Source organism: Corvus cornix, chromosome 2 (assembly GCF_000738735.6).
Source record: "Corvus cornix cornix isolate S_Up_H32 chromosome 2, ASM73873v5, whole genome shotgun sequence".
Classification (NCBI taxonomy): domain Eukaryota; kingdom Metazoa; phylum Chordata; class Aves; order Passeriformes; family Corvidae; genus Corvus; species Corvus cornix.
This window is the reverse complement of record NC_046333.1, coordinates 19,336,582-19,357,199: the sequence shown is the minus strand read 5'-3', so window position 1 is coordinate 19,357,199 and position 20,618 is coordinate 19,336,582. Positions and strand designations below refer to the sequence as shown.

The window sequence follows — 20,618 nt, the reverse complement described above, 5'->3', positions numbered from 1 at the left end:
CACTTTAAGAAACAGCAATAGGTTTAATAATAACTTGACCAAATCTGCACAAAAGTCTGTGGCATAATGCAGACCACATGGTATACAAGGTAGTAACACTCCCTGAATCCCCACAGATTTCAACAAGGCCAGGATTTAATTCCTGATGCATAAAATTTCCAGCATTATTTTCTCTTATATAGAGAATATAGAATATATTTTCTGCAGTTATTTTTAGCAATACTTGGACTGCTTTTTTGCTTTGTTTTGTTAAAGGGTATGTGCAAAAAGCTTGAAACTAGAAAGGCCCACTATAAACTCAAATATAAACCTTACTTGTAATATTCTCCAGTATCATATTTCAATATACATTGAAAAGATTTAGTAAATTTCTGCTTATACTTTAAATATATTTCTTGAACCCACAGGTGTTATGCTTTGATTTCCACATAAACTCATCAATGATTAAAGAGCAAGACACTTACAATGGACCTGATGAATTCTTAATCTCAGGAACAGTGGTAAATTAAAGAAAAACACGGTCTTGTTACTGGTTGTTCTTTTGTGATTAAGTATTAGTTATCTGCTATGTTTGACATTCCATAGACCTATTTATTTGATTAATTTAATTGTCGTCCTAATTAATTTAATTATTTGGTAGCAAGTGCTGAGAGACTGGTGCATTCATGATCCTATACATGTTGCTCAGCTCATTACCAGCTCCACAGCTTGCTGAACTGGTAAAAAGCCGCCGCCCGGTCCCCGGTGCCCCTTTCGCTTGTCTGGGTTTGATTGATGTGCCCTCTGCTCGCTTCTGTCTCCGTGCCGTTGTTCACAGATTAATGTAGGGGATGGGATTATTCACGGTGCGTTTAATCAAGCACGTAGATAATTTTTTTTTTTGCAGGGGAGAACCCTATCAGTCATTGCACTTTTGAAGTGATGAGTGTACATAACTCTTTGGTGTGCGAAGAGAAATAGAAAACAAAAGGGAAAGCGTGGAGGGGTGTGTGTGTGTTCCTGTGTGTGTGTGTGTGTGTGTGTGTGTGTAGGGAGGCTGCTTTACCCGAAAGCACAGGGAAATTCTGGAGGGAAAGGGGGAGCAGGGAGCGGGATTTAGGGGGTTTGGGCGTTATTACAGTTGTCATCTGCGAAACTGACGCATGTTTACACAGCAACTTTTGAACAAGCAGGCGGCGTTGGGCCGGGCTCTCCCCGTCCCGCGGAGCGGCGGGGCTCGGAGCGGGCCCGGGGGTCTCCGTGCCGCCCGCCGTCCTCCCCCCGCACTCGCCGTGCAGCGGAGGCTGCCGGCGCTCGGGGCAGGACCCGCCCCGCTCGGGAGCCGCGCCGGGGCCAGGTGCCCGGACGGGCAGCGCCTCCCGGGACCGCCGTGCGGAGCGCGGCACCGCCGGCAGCGGCGGCAGACACGGTGCAGCCCCGGCGCCTGCGCCCCACCGCGCTCTGCGGAGGGGGCGGGGGGCAGAGCGAGGTGGCGGCCGGGACCCGGCCTCAGGCGAGCCCCCCGCCCGCACTTGCGCGGCGGGCGGCGGCGGCAGCGCGGCCGCGCTGCGGGCCGGGGCAGCGCCCGCCCCACGCGGCTGCCGTCGGCCCCGCACCAGCGCCGCCGGCCGCGGAAACCGCCCCGAGAGAGAAAGAGAACTTGTTCGTCCGTCCCTGCCTGCCTCCCCGCCGCCCGCGCATCCTCTCCCGCGGCGCATCCGCCCGCCCTCCGGGTCCTGCATCCCCCGGACTCGGGGCCGGTCCGCTGGCTCCGGCTGGAACGTTTCCCCGCTCGTTTTCCCCGGAGGGGTTTAGTCGGTAGCGGTACGCCGAGGAGAGGCTCCGTCCCTCAGGCACCCTGCCTCACCCTGCGGGGGAAGGGAGCTGGGTGGGGGCAAGCCAGGAAGGGAGGATCTCAGTGGCTCTCCTAAAATCTATCAGCAGGCTGCGAGGAGGGAAGAGTTTGGCACTTCGCAGCGAGGCTGGGCTTGTTTTCCCTAGCGGTGATGCCGCTGGACTGAGAGCGGCGCGGCCGCGCGAGTTAGGGGCACGGAGCTCCCCCCTCCTTCCAGCGCCCCCCAGACGCGGTCCAGCGCCTTCAGCCCCAGCGGCTCGTCCCTGCCGCCCCACTGTATGAGCGCTGCTCCGAGGACAGGGCGGCTCTGCGCCTGCTAGGGCTGCTCTCCGCCCCCCCCCGGACTTCCCCACCACCGACGAGGAGCGGCGCGCACCCCGCACCCGGAGAGTTGTCTCGGCAGGCTCCGTGCTATGGCGAGGCTGCGGAGGAGCAAACTAGCCGCTGGATTTCTATTACTTTTCCAGTGCCTGAGCGAGCGCTGCCAGCTCGCCGGCGGGGAGACGCCGAGGCAGAGCCGCGGTAAGCGAGGCCGGTACCTGCCGGGCGGGGCCGGCCCGGGTTCTCCGCGGAGCCCGGGGCAGCGCGGCCGGGGCGGGGTCGGGCCGGGGTCGGGGGCCGGACCGCCTTCGCAGCCCCCGCGGTGTGGGCTCCGCCGGCCGCTCCCCGGGCCGCGTACCCGGAGAGGGCAAGCGCCGTTCGGGGCTGGCTCCCCCTCCTCCCGAGAGAGGCCCGGGGTCCCGGCTTCCCATCCTTCCCTACCCTGGCTTCTCCGGAAAGAGCTCTCTATGACTTCATTTCTTATTTTATTGGGAATTCGGGACTTTCCTCCTTTAATGAATCTGCCCCGCGACCACCGGCAGCCGGTGCTGTTCCTTTCCCCAGCCCCTTCGCGGGGTCCCCGGAGCCTCCTTCCCAGCCATGTACGAGACGCGAGGGGCTCCGCTCGAGCGCCGGGAAGGGAGGGACGGCGCACCCGGAGTTCCCGGGCCAGGCGCCCCGGCAGCCTCCCCCGCCCGCCCTCCCGCGCCGGGGCCCCCCTGCTCTCTCAGCAGCGAGCCGTGGAGGGATGGCAAAGTTTCCCTGCAGATCCTGCCTGGGAGAGCTAGCGGGCACTCTGCTCCCCCGCGGAAGTCAGTAGCTTGCAGCCTTCCCTGGAAACTGGGCGTTGAGAGAAGGAGAAAGAAAAGGAAGAAGCCCCAGGGACTGTGGGACCTGTTCGTTAGAAGCGAGAGGCTCTGTTGACTAAGTTTTCTTGTGGAGTATCAGGGTCCTCTTGTCAGTCTTTCTCGGAGACACCTGTTAATGCGTGACACTCAGCACCTGTAGTGCTTTCTCTTGGGCTACTGTAACCCACAGCGTGGGGTTCCCTTTTGATCACTAAAGCCTTCTGTATCCTGCATTCCTGTGCTGTGGAGGGGAAAGCTGCTAAAGGAAATCTTGGCACATTTGCAGATAGTGAGAGAAGTCGTGGGGTTTGTGTGTCAGGGGACCTTTCTGCGGCAGCTTCTGGCTTACAGGTATTTTCAAAAGCTGTGCCTGTGTATTCGAAATACAAGCTAGATTATTATCAGATGGAACACGCCTACTGGCTTCCCTGGTGCGACAGAACTGCCCCTTCTTCCTTTTCTTGAAGGTTTGATAAAAACGTGGAAAGTTTTGTGGTCACCGTGTAACTGACCTGAACAAGAGAGACTGGGTAGTTTTTTTAAATGTCCAGTGAGATTATGCGCTAGACAGAGAGGGAGTTTCCCAGGCAGGGGCCTACCACTGAGTTTTGGAATTGCTGAACGACGGGGTAGCTCAGCAGGTTGCCAGGGCTCACATGTCACTTGGGGCCAAAGGGAAAAACCAGGAGGAGACTTTTCATGTCTTTTTCATGCAACCTGCAAACTCCATGTTGCTGTAGGCAACAAATATTGGTATTTGTTCACGTTAGTTATAAAGGAAAAAAAGTGTGGTGGTGATATTAGAAAAAGAGAATTGCTATCTTGTGTGGTAGTAGACTGAACTCACAAAGTTTATTATCTTCCAGCCACTATATCCAGCAGTAAGGTATTAGTGCTGACTAAATGAAATATAATTTATCAATGGCCAAATAAACACCACACATCACTGATTTAGGCTATTAAGTTGTAGTAGTCAACAATGTCTGTACCACAAGGTGCTAAATAGAAAGTTTACCAGTGGATTTCTTATTTGTAAATAATTTAATAATGTCTTGTGTCTTCCTGAATGTGATATGAAGTATGAAGGAGTTTATAATCAGGCAAATATTATTTTGATATTTAATACATTCTGAAGAGAATATAGCAAGTAACTGTTTTCTTCAAGTAGCAAGATGGGCAATCTGAAGTCAGTTTTGACATCTAGATGTTTATAACTTTGGCATCTTTTCCGTAGTTCTTGATTAAAAAATCTATATTATGACAGTAATAATTAAATGACACTTTAAAATCAGAGTTCTGTTTTCTTTTTTTTATTTTTTTTGGTTTGTTTGTAATACTGCTGGTGTTTGACCAAAAAAAAAAAAAAAAGCGCAATGATAGACTGTCTAATCAGTGAGAAAAGGATAAATATGTTAAGCCAGAAATTCAGCTTCAGGTTTGTGAGTCAAAATAAAGTGACGTTTCAAAGTTTTACTTTATTTAGCACCTACTGTGTCCCTTTGGATCAGCTCAGATAAAACCTTTAAAGAATGAAAGTATAAATGTTTGAGGTGGCTTCAAATTCTTACGGGGAGGCTGTTTTGACATTTTCTTCAAGTACTCAGTAACAAAACAACTTATTGAAAATGAGTGGAATAACAGTTTCAAGAAATGGAAACATATAGTAAGCCCTGGCAGAGCTGGAGCCCGGGAGGATTTCTGAGGATGCTACCAAAGGGATATGCTCTGATTTCAACAGAGATGGAAAAAATGCAAAAGCGGTTTTTGCCAGCTTCTTAGAATTATCTTACTGGGGGAAATCAAGTCGGACCAATTCAAGTGAAATAATTTTCTAGGCATGCCTCCACTTACCTGGCTGCCCCTGGGGGTTTCTAAACCCCGAGACTTTTTTGCCAGGGTAGGAGGCTACACTGGCCGGAGCGGGGCTGTCCCCGCCAGAGGGCGCAGCGGCAGCCGCGCACCGCCAGCCTCCCTTCCAGGATCCATCCATCCATCCATCCATCCATCCATCCGCCCCTGGGCCCGCGCAGAACTTCCCTTTTGCTGACAAAAATGCTATAAATCCAGGATGGAGGTTGTTAAACATGAGGTTTGCGTGCGTGTGTGTTTTACAGTAACCAAACTGCGTATGACATGAATTTAGTGAAGTGAAACAGACGATCTCTAGAAAGCTCACAAAACAATTAAGGCTTCCAGTTGTATAAGTGAGGGCTCACTGTTGAAGTGTTGCCACAAAGTCTTGAAAGTGTTACGTTCTTTTGAAAATGTCATCAGTCAGAAGTAGGAGGCTGTTACTGTAATTTTTATTCTGTTAAAGTATGCTCCAGAATCCTGATATAATTTATATTCATTGGACTGCTGCTGTCTCCAGACACCAGCATTCAGAAGGGGGGGGGGGGGGGGTAAAATTATTTTTATAGGATAAACTGCTATTAAGGAGTGTTTATCTAGCATTTATCTACTGCTGAAATAGTAACATTTTGTATATTGCCTGAGCTTTACTCTGTTTAAAAAAAAAATCCACAACTGAGACCAAACTTTCATCATTCTACATTAGGACCTTTGGCTTCTATCTTAGAAGTATCAAGAGAAATACAAGATTAGACAACATGTATATCAGGTATATTTTCTCTGTTTGCATTTAAGTGGGATTTTTTCTGTACTTGATATGTAAACAGGGACTATTGGTTTAGAGAATCCTAGTGACATTTGAGAGCAAATCTTATTTGTATATCATATATATTTTACTAAGATTTCCCTCTAAAGCAGTCATCTTTTTTCAACTTTCATACTGCTTCTTCCTCTTTTTTTTGTGCTTTTTGCCTTTGTCATTTCCTCTGAAAGAGTGGTTTGAAATACTGCTAGTAAATAATGGGTAGATTAAGACTATAATGAAGTTGACTTAGGTCTTAAATTCAGTTTTACAGAAACTCATTTCCACAGATTTAGAGTAAGATCAATACTCATAGTTCACTGAAAGTTTAAAAATCCCTTGGGAAAAAATGTTTTTGGCCTGAATATGCCTGTTGGCTCTGAATATACCTGTTCAGAGTTTATATCCTCATGCAGGCATCTAAACTCCAGCCAATACTTGACTCAGATATTGGTTTTGTCTGACATGTAACTTGGAGTTGATGATAAATAACAGGGGATCTCTCTACACTGTAAACAAATGTAGTCAATGAGGAGAAGGTCCTTATAATTTGAAAAGGATTTTTTTGGTCAACAACTTATTAGCAATGGATACAGGCCATTTAGAGCAAAATCTTGTGACATTTACTGCCTTACTGAATACCAGATTCCTCTAAAAAAATGCAGGTCAGGAGGGCTGTTTCCTTTCAAGGAAGAGACTCCTCAGATCAAGAAGGAGGTAGATAAAGAAATGCATGTCAGGTGATGAGAGACTTCCTGACGGAAACAGTCACAGACCTTAGTATTTTTCATTAAGGACTTTGTGGCACATTTTGGTGGAGCAGTGCTGCAGGTCCCTACACCTGCACAGGCCTCAGGAGATGGAGGTTTGGACCTGAAACTTGTGTTTCCTGCAGGACCACTATGCAGTGATGCCCAGAAAGCTGCTTTGCTTTGAAGTGTGCCAAATACAGCTATCACACAAGAAATGTGCTCTGTTGACTCCTACTGGTTTTTCCCCACAAAGGAGATAAAAATTTAATATTAAAAGGAATAAAAATAAAAGCATAATTTGACCCTGCTTTTTATAAAAGTCACTGTGGTTTCATTGGACTGTGTGAAGTACTGTGCAGTTCCGCTGCTTGTAACCTTAAAAGCCCTGGAAAAAAGAAATCTCTGTAGCAGCTCCAGTTTCAAAACTTACCAAGGCTGCAGTCTCTTAGTCTGAGAACACAGCTGGGGTCACTGATATTTTGCATACCCAGTGTGGTTCATGCTTCCTAAGAAAAATGCATACCAAAGGAATTTAAGGCAGCACTGGTTAAGGTAATCTCTCCTGAGGACTCTCTACAGGGGGAACAAAGGTAATTTGATGGGAGCATTTACAATCCAGTACAAGGAAATGCTGCAGGCTTGCCAGCAGTGTGGAATTATATCCAACTTCTAGGTTTGATGAGGGCTGAGCTGGGAGTGTTAATGCGGTGCAATTGGCAGATAGTGTATTTACTGAATTGGAGAATTGCATAATCACAGCAGGAACTAGAAGAACCTATGAGTTTGCTTTCTATGGAGAAGTATGCAGAAAGGCCATGCTAAGTGCACATGGGGATTGTTTTTGTTTGCGGCTTCTCACAAATGAGCATAAAACATTGCCCTGAAGTAACGTCTGTGAGTGCTGGGTGGTGTGTCTCATCATGGAACACTTCCTCCTCTTTCTCCTCTTTTCTTGTTTTTCGTCCAACCAATAAACTTAACTTTGGTTAGAACTCCTTGCTGTCAACATTGAGCAATCAGTTGTGCTAAGCATCTGGGTTTGAAAGGGCTTGTGTAACCTGTTCATCTCCCTCAACCAAAGGGCAGTGTGTTTTGTTTCTGAGTTGGATTTGACCCAATCTTCTGAAACAGGCAAATGGAGCAGGTTCTGAGGCCAGGTCCAGGGTCAGGCATGGTGCTCGAATTGAACACACAATTTCAAAAGTAGCATCTTGATGGGGTGGTGCATCAAGAGAAATGTAAGGATTGATATAAAGATAGGTACAAGACATCACAAGAGTCATGCATATGCTCTACTCAGCCATGGTAAGATCCCAAGAGGCATATTCTCTTCAGTTTCAAGCACTGCACTTTCAGAAATATATGGACTAATTGAGGACTGTCATGTGGAGAAAAAAGGAAAGAACACTGCTATAGAGAATAAAACTAAGAGATGACATGGTAACATGCTCAAAGTGTGTAAAAGTATTCCACAGAGGAGGGAATAACTTGTCTTCAGCAGCAACTAATGACTGAAATTGCAGTAAGGTAGATTCCTATATTATAAGGCTAGAGGAGCAAATTATCTATGAGCAGTCTTCATCATTGAAACATATTAGATAAACATATGTCCAGAATGTCATTCTGTCAAAAAAGGCAGCTGTTCCTGCCTTGGAGCAAGTGGCTGGATGATGTGACCTTTCTAGGTCTCACCCAGCTATCTGGAATCATTCAGTGTAGATAGCTTTAAGTACACAGGGGTTCACCTTGAACTCTGCAGCTAGATAAAATACAAGCATGAATTCCAGCGCTCTCTTAGCTCGGGGCCTCTGTCTCTCATTTCCAGTGATATATGTGGCTTTAATGTGATTTCAACATACACTTTCTGTGGCTGTAGACAAGATAAGGACATTTAAAATGCTGGTTTAGTTAGTGGTCCTATGTAATGTAAAAAACCTTTTAAAATCAGATTTTGTTCTTACTTGTTTAGAACTTTTACCTTTTAATATGAACACTGTCTAGGTTCCATTATAAGCAGATAATTTTTTTTTAATTCTCGTAGTGACTTTTTTGGTCTTTAGGCAGAATCACTTACCTCATGCCATTTTGTTCAGTTAACAATCCTTGACTTGAATAGGAAGAGTTCCACAAAGGGAATATATAAACCTTTCCATTTAACCTTTCTCTGGCAGTGTTTCAAATATATGTTGTGTCACAGTTGATGCTAGAACCTCCTTTGCTTTACAGATGTAATTGAACTGTGCCAAAGGGCTGCTTATGTTTCAGGGATGCAGCGCCATTTACAGTGTTTACTGCAGCTTTCCTTAACTGCTGTCATAGGGCACATTCCCTTGGAAGTTTCAGCTGGATTTAGTAGCAGAATAGGATGCAGTGGTTACCCAGTAATAAGCACTTTGTGTTGTATAGTTGTATTTAATTTTTTCTTCTATTCATGCATTACCTTTTTTTTTTTCCCTTTAGTCATAATTTGCAAACTGCATCTCTGCAGAATAATTGCATCTTTTCTTCTCACAAGAGTTGCTACTAGGCTGATTGTAAAAGGGGTGTATCATCCATTGTAAATTCAGCATTTTCTGAAGGGTGAAGTGTTATAGTGTGTTCATCACTATGCAGATTCTTCTTTTATGAGTCAGCAGCTGAACTAAAAATCCATTGGAAAATGCAATTTTGGCCTCCATAGAGAACTGGGAGCCAGTATAAATCTTTTTTGTGACAATTGCTCCATGATATTCTCCAGCTGCATGTTTCTGCTTTCCTGTGTGGGTTAATAGGACTCCATTTGAATTTGCAAGCAAAACAGTGTGCATTTGCAATTCAACCTCAGCCTCTGGGATGCACACCCAAGGCCCTCTGTAAGGAACTTCTTTGTGGCAGAACAGGTTTTAGAGTTCCCAGGTCCATCCTCTTCTGCCCCATCCTGCATCTCCTCCTTGCCCTTCCTGCTTGTTTCAGAGATTGCTTCCTCCTCACTTGCACTGTTTCAGTAGCTGATGTGGCCATGCTCTAGGTCAGATGGATCAGACCTGCTCTTGTTAGTCAAGTGAGATTTAAAAAAGAGAGAGAGAAACAGAAAAGACTACATTTCAGAAGAGGTAGAGGGGGTGAAAATAAAATTATAAGGAGGATGAATGTAGTATTTTGAAACCCCTGAGCATTATAAATCCTCTTAGAACAACATAAAAACTCTGGAAAAGCTGAATTCTGTTCAATGCTACCAGGTGTTATATAGTTTTAGTCAAAAATGTTTAAAGAAAAAACTAGTTGAAATTGGAAAATTATGTCAAATTTGACATGTTCTTGTCAAGTATTTCACTGGCAAGTGCCAAAACAAGTAGTTTTGAGATTCTTGTTTTGCTGATGATAAAATATCTCATTTCAAATTTTGCATTTGGTCTTTTAGCTTATAATTTTTGTATTATATATAAACACAATTAAAAAGCACTTTGATTTGAAGTTTATGTGTTTGTGTATTTACATATTTTTTCATTTAATATCTTACAGCTAGCATTGTCTATTCGCTTTTAATCCGAATAAGATCAAAATTTTGATGAGGATGGGAAATTAACTTTCTAGTCATCTCTAATTGAGACTTACTGCTGTTGAGAATTTGGCTATATAAGTCCTGTAAGAGCAAGCCATTTTATCTTGTAAAAAAACTTACTTTTATTTGATGACAGGAAAGGGAAGAATGGCTGAAAGGAAGAGTCATCTTGATCATCCAGCTAGGGTTTTGGGGTCTTGGTTTTTTAACTTTATAGCATATTTCTCATTCAGGTTGCTTCTTGGTTAATGAGATATACATGACACAACAAAATTAAAAGAGAGCACCTTTTCCAGATTGCAGCTGCTGAAAAGATAATAGATTTATATTACTTGCAGTGAGTGTATTTATGGACTGGAAGTTTAGCTTTTGGTGTATTACAGAAACCTGACCTCAGTATCAACACCATTTATTACTGGTTCCTATATAAACTTATATATACACTGATCTAAGTTGTAGTCTCAAATAAAATGGTTAGCATGAATCACCACTATAGATTATCATCAGTTCTGGTTTCCATTTACTTTTTCTTACGTCTGTTATTAATTTTCTTTTAAAAAAAGTTTTTATTAATTAAGAATGTATAATGCAATGTTTTTAAGAATGTGTAATGCAATGCTTTTTAGTTTATTATGCAAATTCTGCAAGACTTAATAATTGAAATGTACAGTTGTAGACTGTGGAAGTACGCAGCTTTTCATGTTTACATTCAGCCACAGAAACCCGAAGGGTTCTTTCCCCTATTAAATATCATGCTAAGCAATAACAAAATTGCTTTCAGTTTTGCTAATGTTAATGAATTTATCCTTCCCAAACCTTTCCTATAAGCTGTTGGAGACATTTCTATCTTTCCAGTGCACAAATGACATAATAACAGTAGTAAGTTGTCCTAACAATTTCTTACCTAGGACAGCATAGCTAAGAAGGGATTATTTAGGTCAGCAAGTATTTCCTTGAGATGAGAAGCAGTTGTGTCATGGAAGTCTGTTCCATATGTCCCCATGCACCACAGACCATCAGTAATGTGCTTCACTTTAACAACCTTTGGGCATGTGGTAAAATTGCAGAAGACCCAAGTAGAATGTGCCACAGAACATAACGAGAGCATTGAATTTGAGTTTCTACAGTAGCAAAAAAAAATATTTAATTCTAGTATGCTTTGTTTGAAGGTTTGTTGGTCTTTATCTGGTTTTCCTTAGCCTTTGCTTTTCCATTTATTTTTTGACCTAATATACTTGGCTTTTTCAGCTCCTGTTTTTTTGTTTCATGCACAATTACATGGACAGTAATTTCAGAGTTGGTAATACTGGTTTTGATTCAATTCAGAGCCATTTTCTAGAATAGCATAAATGACCTGCAAAATTACTCTTCTTATAGAAAACTTGTTCATTTGAATGGAAAAAAGGACCTACTACTATCTTCTGTCAGCTTCTTGAGCTGACCCCACACACCTCCTGGAAAGCAGCCTAGTGTTTAGGAGGTGGGATTATGCACCACCTTAGTTGAGATGCCTGAGGATTGGAAGTTCTGCCATTTCATGTTGTGTTGTACTGCAAACTTGGATCTAACTTGTGTTCCTAACTTTGTTTAGGTGCTCTGATGTTGAACCCCAGACTTTTGACTCCTGTCACTTGTCAGCAAGCATGCTCTACTTCTCCACTGCTGTTTTCATACCACACTTATCTTACAGCTTGCTTGATTGTTCCCATTATCATCATAGATATGTGCTTTATAGTCATAGTATTCTTATAGTTGGAAGACCTTGTAGAAGTATGGTAATATCCTAGTTTTACTAATAAGAAGGTGGTTTTAAAAAGTGACAACCTTGCCAAAATTATAGAGTCCTCATTTGTGTATCAAAGTATGAGTTGAATTTTTCTGCAGTAGCAGATCTTTCGAATTTCCCCTTGCTTCTTCAAATTCAGGGGTGTAATTCTCTCTGCATTCTTATCCTTCAATTCCCTAATCTCAGATTTTAAATCCCAGTCAGACCTCTGATCAAGTAACCTGTCTTTCTGGAAAAAAATCCAGATTAAAGTTGACTGAGGGCTCTGATTAGTTCAGAGACCACAAGGCTTGGTTTTGGACTACTGTTGATTTTGCCATCTCTGATACTCCTTTCCACACTCAGGCTTGCATCAGGAGAGGGATTTGTTTCTCAGCTGTTTATATAACTTATCCCAAACTGCAACATTTTATAGTCTAGTGTGATAAATTTTTTTGCTAAACACAAGCATGTCTGAAGGATAGACAAAGAGACAAATAGTGGGTCAGATTTCTGCCTGTTGGCACTTTGACAACTTGAAAAGACTCTGTCCAATTCTTTTTGGTTTTGTCATTGAGTTCTTGGAGAGAAGAGAACGATGGTGTTCCACAAAGTGTAAAATTATTTTTCCTGTAATTAAACTTTAAAAATAACAATCCAGATTCAGAAATTGCTAGTCAGAAGAAAGAATGCCAACTCAGTTTGAAGCCCTGCTGACCAGAATGCTTTGATTGCTCAAAAAGTTTATCGTCCTAAGAAAACAATCATTGCAAGATGTAGATTATTATTTTGCTTGAAAAATATGATAGCAGGCTTTACTGGGACTGTATCTTCATGACCTTTTAAGGGAAAAGATTATTGATGAATGGTCTATAACACATGCATTTATACATTGTCCATGTATAATACTGTGCCTCTGTTGCTATAAATCATGCTGAAGTTTCCTGTAGAGTAAGTATCTTGCTGAAAACAGAACTGATAGATCAGCAGACTGGTGCTTTTCAGCATCTGCTGTTTTATCACTGATGGTGGGTTTTGTTTGTTCTGCAGAAATAGTGATAAGTTTAAAAAGCTGTATTTTAAAAAGCTGTTACTCTTATCTTGCAAAGTATATGAGTTTCCCTCCTCCTGCCTAATTCAAAAAGAAATTTAAATTATTGTTTAGATAATAAATCTAATAGAGCCATCAGTGGGGAAAAAAAAAACCAACACAAACCCAAAAAACCAACAAAACAAGAGAAGAAAGCAATAAGAACAATAAAACCAAAAGGCAGGGGAGAGGAGGAGCAATCCACCAAAAAAATAGAAAAACCAAACCTCAAACAGACTTCATGCTTTGGAGTATTTGGGGTTGCATACCTAGGCTCCAGTTATGGAAAACTTCCCTTATTTAGAACTGTGCTTAAACGCTTGCTTAACAGTATCAATCTGTACAAATGGTGTCTTACAGATGAGTGGACTGAAAAAGATGTAGATGTTTAAGATTTTTCTCTGATCTTGGACTTTGGAATGTAGCTGACCCAGAAGTCCCCAGACATTTGCAACAGAGGCAATGATTTTTGCAGCCTTGTTGCAGATCCTGACATTATTTGAGGAGAAAAGGATCTTTCTGCAGGCAGAAAAGACTGACTGCCACCTCCCTGTATAGTTGTAGTGGATAACAGCAGTGAATAATCTCTCTTCTAATGCATATGCATATCGTATTCTTCTTTAAGACCTGGGCATTGGGATTTTTTTCTTCTTTTTTTTCTTTTTTTTTGGTATGATGTGCAAGACACATTTAGGAGATGCATGAACTAAATATTCACTTAGATTTTATGATCTGTCTCCAAGGGACTGAAATGTGGCCTGAGCTTGCGAAGCAATAAGCACACATGGCTCGCATCAAATTTAAGTGTAAACACTTATTACATGCTGCTTCTTGAATGCAAATTTATGGTTTATTGTTCTGCTCTTTACACAAAAACATTGCTGTTAGCTTCAAAGGATGACCCTAAGATTTTAATGAATTACATTTTTATCCCTAGGAATGTATAGATAGTAAACTGAAGGTGAGGTCTTCCAGATAGAAAGTTTTATCCAGCTTTATCTGTAGAAGTTTGCTGTAGTTAGAGCAGGTTGTAAAATAAAACACATTCTTTTAGCTTTAGCTTTGACCCTCCCATGCGTGTATTTGAATTTCATTATTTTATCCTTATTCTGCTGGTTTATGGCACAGCTTAGTGGGGGTGCATACCAAGCCAGCATTCCTAGTGAAACTTAAAATCTCTGTGGCCAGGGAGATTGTCGAGTGTTTGATTGTATTTTCTGCTGTCATAATTTTGTTTTATTGATCATCATAAATCCACCGTAGTTTTAATTTCATCTCTCTAATTACCTGAGTGTCTGAGATGGATGCTGGTACAGTTGTAGAGCCAGCCAGTTGTCTCTCTTTTTCTAATAATCTATTGTTTGGCGATCTAGGGAAATTTTTGATTTTTAAGTAGAATTCAAATGCATTTTGAGGTTTGCCATAAAGAAGGAGAAGACAAAGAGAGAAGAGATTTAAAAGATTTAAATTCCATATAAAAAGAAAAATAGTTGCTACCCCTGCAAGCCTCAATTTGGCACAGCACTTGAAAATGTGACTGAAGCTTGTGCTTGAAGAGAAGTGCATATGTAAAGCCTTCACCAAAATGGCTTGTGCTAGAACATGCTGGTAGGTGTTGCTAAAATGTTTATAGGGCCTTTTATATGTAGAATTTAATTTAGGAAAAAAGAAAGAGATTGTATTCTACCCTCACATGCTTCAACACAGCCACAGTTTACTCCTAAAAGAGCAGCTTGAGCCAATTTGAGATGAGCCTTTAGCCCACAAAGCCTTGCCTCTAATTCTGTAGTGTGCTCAGCAGCGCTCAGTACGTGTGATGTATTGCAGTGTGGGATCTTTGGTCACAGAACCGCTTGATGCCACTTTCCCACGGGCAGCGAGCATGGCTTGTGTGCTCTCAGGAAGAGAATGAATGAATGGCAGGGATTTTTACCTTGGTGCTGAAAACCTACTCCATACCTCAAAGTTGTTCATTATGCTCTTTAAAGGCATTTGGGATTTGGAGGCTGAAAGGTTCTGGATGCCTGTTTCTCTGCTGATGTTTTTATTTGTATTATTTATTTATAATATATGATAATTTATTTTCTTAATTCTGAGGGTAAGGGCAGTGCTTTTGGTTTCAGAATGCTTGAGACACTTGAAATGGGAGAAGGAGGAGCAAGCAGAGAAGAGTCCATGAGTTGACTGTGAGAGCTATGAGAATATTTGCTGGGCAGGAATGAAAGGCCTGATTCAGTTCGCTGTATACATTTTAGCAGCCGTATTAATTCTGTGGGCCTATTCAGGCTGGAAGTCTAGAGAAAAAAAGATCAAAATATCCATGTGAATTAAAAAAATAGGTTACTTTGAGGACAAATATTCTGCCTCTGTAATTTAAATCTGTAGGGAGCCAGAGAGTGAAGATAGGGAAAGATATATTCAGAAGCTCTATAGGGAAGCTGTGTCCTTTTAGGGGAAAAATGCTGCATTCACTATTCTAATTTGGTTTCTTTTTCAGTATTAAAAAGTAATTAAAAAATAAGAAAAAAAGTTACGTTCTCTGATTCTGTTCTCCTGAAAATCACAGAAAGGAGGAAGGAAGTGTCTGTTGCACAGTTTAAGGAATGTTAGAAACCTCTAAATTATATAGGACAGGTAAACTGGGAAAGAAAGCTTCCCAACCTTCATCTCCCTGCCAGGTGACTGCTATTATCAATAGCTGCCTTGTAAAAAAATAAATGAGGAATGAAAAGACTTTTTGTCTGGGTCTGCTGGGCTATGCTTCTAGGCATTCAGGAGCTTCCTTTTTCATCACTGAACACCTGTTTTAGCCAGGCTTCACAAGATGGGGGGAGGACAGGCCAGGAAGGCAGAGTGGGACCCTTCTAGCTGTAGCATTTCTTCAAAGGTCCAGTTGTTTCCATGTTCTATAAACATGTTTTCTGAGGGGAAAAGAGGAAAAATTTGAATAATAATGATAAAGATAAGTACAGGCTAAGTTTGCTTGGGCCTATGGTAATTTCCTGTATCTTTCCAGCTGTACTGTGGCAATAGCGGTTTCGCTTGTAGCTTGACAGAGTAGCCTCTGACCATCCTTGAGGCAGTAAATCCCAGCAGAAAACACTAAGTCATAACCCAAAATAATGGCTTCATTAAACATGGGATGCTGAATTTAAAATGTGTTCTGCTCTCCTTGCACATCCCTCTGCAGTTGTGGGCTGTATTTCCTTAACTTGTTAACTGACATGGTAGATCACTTCGTTTGCCAAGGCAAATTGCTCCAGTCTCCAACATTCCCAGGAATACTAAAATATGTTTCTGATCAGAGATGCCTATCTCCCTCAAGTTGCTCTTTTTATCAGTAACAAGGCATTTCTGCTCTTACTTACTTTGGGATTTTGACACCCACCTGCCAAAGTATTAGTAGGAAGTTCATTGAAATATAGCTATTCCTGCTGTTATATTCATCCAGCCAGCTGGCATCTGATGGCCATCATTCTACAAAGTCAATGAAAAGTTCCATGTACATTTAATGATTTAAAATCATGTTATGTGTTTTTTCTCCCTCCCATCTCTCTTGGTATTTATGCTGTAACATATTTTACTTACCATTTGTGGATTTAGAATGGATTGATTTGAATTTTGAAATAACTGTTTATAAGAAAAAGAACCTCACAGTTTTAATTTGTGTTTTCATGTTTAACCTTCAAAGCAGACACCGTATGCTTTGGCATGATGGAACTACAAACTTGTAATTGAATATACAAGAACTACTCACTAAAACACAAGCCAATAGCATCTTTACGATTTCTGTCAGAACTTCGCCATCCTGCCAACAGCTCTTGAACTTCCATTTAAGTATTTGGCAGTCCAAGACTGGTTTTTTACTCTCTCTGTTGCTGCAAGATGGCATTCAAGCTTACTGCTGAGTAGAGCTGCAGTGTCTTAAATTAGGGAATCTGTTTTGCTTCCCTAAGATTACTAGCATATGCTTTATAGGAAAAAAAACCAAACAAATCAACTACAACAACAAAAACAGCACCCAAAAAAAATCCACAAAAAGAAATTCACAAAAAGATAAAAGCCCTCCACCTCTGGCTGAAGTTATTAATTTAATTATGGATTGTATTTACTTGCCATTTAAAATTTTTGAACATTTTTCTGCAATTCTGTTCTCCTTTTTCTCCTCTTTTAACTTTTTAATTTTTCCTTCAATACTGTGAGCAAGAAGTAGAAGTGGAATTTATGTGAGGCCAAAGGAACAGGCAGAGACCCCCACTGTCCTGGAGCAAAGGTTTGGCAGAGAAGTGGAGGCCTGGAAGGGTCTAGGCTTACATTCAGCATCTCTTGCATCTTTGTGAAGGGGATGATGAAGGTCCTACAAATCTTAGAAGAGAAGAAACCTGGAGAAATGCCATAGCCCAGGGATTGTTACATTGCTAACACCTTTTTTCAAATGCTGCCTTCAGATGCTTTTCAGTAAGAGCATGAGCTCCTTTGCCTCAGAGTGCAAGGGCAAAAGAAAAATTATGTGACTCCCTAATATTTCTTCTGGACTACACATAAAACATACCTGATCCTTCCCTAAATTATACTACATAGTCACAGGCAGCAAAAAAAGAAGACTAAATATTGTAACTGAGCTTGGCTTGGGGACATACAGCAGCAGAGGTTTAGGCTCTGATGTTAGAAAAACCCCATATTCTTTAGGATGTGGAGTCCAGCACAATAACTTTTGAGATTCTTTCCTCGATGGAAAGATTGTATAGTGTGTAGTTTAGAAATAGAATCACAGAATCATTCATCAGCTCAGTTTACCTTGAAAAAGTAGAGTTGTTCCCAAATAAATGATGACCAAGAAAAGGCAGCCAAATGTGACCTGTTAATTTTCTTGTGCAATAAATGCATCTGAGCATTTAATCTAATATAAAGGCCTCTTGTGATACAAAATTAATGACCTGTATGATTTGTTTTTTAAGGTCTGCTATAAATTAGGTACATCAGTTGGATGTTTTGGGTTTTTTTGCTAAAGAACAATTATCTGGTTTGGAAATCTAATCAAGCCATTGAATTTAATTATTGTCTCATTTCTGAAAGATGTATGATTGTGCGAATGTTTAGAGCAGATTTCTAGGAAAAAAAATATGTTAAAAGTTTTCTAATCCTTTGCTTAATAACTTCCATGAAACACGTGCTCCATTTAGCCTGGAATGTCTGGTTTTACAATGACCACAATACATTTGGAACGCTCTCCACAAAACTGAAAATATGAGACTTTAATGAATAGATGAATATAAGTTACAGTTATGCCATGCAGTTCTGCAACTCTTACTGTATAGCTCCTTAAGTGCTTAATCTTGGGCATTTACCACTGACGTCAGTGGGAACTAACTGCCCAAAATCTTAAGTGCTTCTAGATGTGTGGTATACAAGCTTATATTTTGCATTTTGTTTGTGTGCATTTATTTTCTATTCTGTTTCAAAACAATGCCAAGTAATGTGGAAGTTTTGCAGCTTAGTAAGCCATTCACTTGGGAGCAAATTGAATTTCAGCCATTTAGTCTTTGAAATCAAAATAGAAGAGATAATAGTCAGTCTTGGGACCACTAGTTTCTGATCAGCAGTCTGCCGTACTCAACAGGACATTTGAATATGTGTTTCTTGAAGAACATTTCCCATTGGTTCCTGAAGAGCTCAGCTCTGCTGCTGTCACTGACTGGGGGGAAGCTGCTGGTCTGGGAAGCACAGAGCTCCATGTACAAGAGGTTGCCAGGTCTTATGGTCCCCTTTCTGCTGCTAAGTAATTTTAAAAGAAATGTAAATTGTCACAGCTGTGTAGGCAGGATGCAAAATAAGTTAGAAATATTTGGAAGGAACTATGAGACATTGAGGATTTACACATTGAAAATACTTATGAATACATTTTGACATTCAGTACATAACTTCTTATAAAAATGAAAAGATAGAAGGGGTGTTTGTAGGTACTTGTATCGCAGAATCACAGAATATTCTGAGTTACAAGGGGGTCACAGGGAACATCAGGTCCAGCTCTTAAGTGAATGGCCCATTTAGGGATTGAATTCACAGCCTTGGCATTATTAGCACCAGGCTCTGACCAACTGAGCTATATATGCATATGTGTAAATATTGTCATATTTAAAGATAAGACTGCATCTCAGTTATACAGTAAATTTTCTTTGTTTTCATTCTTTATTTGCCTATTTCTACATTGATTTTCATATTCTTCATAATAAGGATATTACTTTGAACATTTGGTGCATTTGCTTCCCAGAGGTACCATTCCTTTCACTATTCTCAGAGCATATTCCACTCCAAGTTTTGCTTTTGTTTATTGATGGAATGTCATGTATTAAGGAACACAACCTCCTTTATCCTATCTTAATTACTGTTTTCAGTATTTTTTTTTCATCTTTTTAATACTCAGTACTAATCAAAGTCATAAATCAATAGACTGCAAAGAGCATCTAGTAATTATCTTTTCTCAATGTTGACTTTTACTTTTCCGCTTTTCACTTCTATTAGTAACTCATACAGTTTCTAATAGTACCTCATAGTGCGTTCAAATAAAGTGGGTACATAGGGACATCAGGGTTCTTCCGATCACTTTTTTTTGCTAGTCCTTATGCAAGCAACTTCACATGTTGATGATCGTTGTGCATAGCTATATCTATGGATGTTAGTCTAAATTTGCTTTCCTTACTCTGTCAAAAATCCTAGTGGCTCCAGTAGTAATTTGTTTGTTAGGGTTTATATCTGTCCCTGATGGAGAAGCCTGGAGTCCCAAGAGGAGGAAGGCACGTGAAGCTCACAGAACTCTCCAGCCCAGGAGGAAGATGGGTCTGGTCACCCAGTGTGTGACACAGCTCTTGGGAGGCAGGTGACTTCTTTTCCCTGAGTCTGATGGCTGTGGCATAATGATGTGGGGCCTTCCAAGGTTGCTAAACCTGGGGGCTAAAACTCGTGTTGAAACAAAAGCCAAATCATGTGGTATCAATACTGTGGTAGGTATTTACTGCTTCAAAACTCTCCATGGGCTGCAGGATCAAGTTTCAAGGGAGAAAATCCCCTACTTGCTTATACATCTAATTGGTTTCTCTGTAGCAGGTGGATACTTTTTGTGTTTGGCATGAGTTATATGCTTAGCATATAAAAGAAAATAGAGGGATAAGCTTAAATTGGAACAAGATGATTGGGGTTTACTACTCTTAAAATACTGTTCTCCTATTTGGGGAAGCAGGAACTGAAAAGATTGGGAATGCCTAATGACTTTTCATAAACAGACCTCATTGGCAGATATGCCTATGTAATTTCCTGCTCTTGAGAGTTTTATGACCTCTTCAGCCCTGAGTTGCTGTCTTTTACTGCAGCCCTCCATCTGCTGAAGAGAGTGAATCTTGCAAGAAATAGTTGTAAGAAGAGAAGGAGCTTTGTTGCTCTCCCTTAGCAAACTATTACCAACTTCCTCAAGATTCTTCATTAGGACACCTGAAGTGATGCATTTTTAAAGAGGGTTTAATTATAGGTCTAGTGCAATGTGAATAAAGAAGGAACTCAGCAGGCCAACAGATGTTGAAGCAAATTATACAAAGTGTTGTTGAAAGAGGAGCCTTTTCAAACATACATACTCAAAGATCTCTTAGAAACTAATACAACAGAGCAATAGTTACTGTTTTCACCCCATAATGATAATATAAATCAAAAACTTTCTCAACTGAATATCAGTCCAGGCTCAATCTGTATTTTAATGGGTGGGTTGTTTGTTTTGCAGATGGTTTTGTAAAAAACATGTTTTTGTTGTTTCTTGGGCTTTTTTT

At 41.2% G+C, this 20,618-nt stretch overlaps 1 protein-coding gene across 1 annotated transcript in view; it reads left to right on the top strand.

Annotated features, from left to right (window-relative positions):
* The first annotated feature begins 1,583 nt into the window (after nt 1–1,583).
* The window catches only part of PLXDC2 (plexin domain containing 2), a 262,129-nt gene continuing 243,094 nt past the window's right edge, over nt 1,584–20,618 (top strand). Inside the window, exon 1 of the mRNA XM_039549163.1 lies at nt 1,584–2,356. Within this exon, the coding sequence (XP_039405097.1) occupies nt 2,248–2,356 (109 nt within the window). The 5' untranslated portion in view covers nt 1,584–2,247. The remainder of the gene's footprint in view (nt 2,357–20,618) is intronic.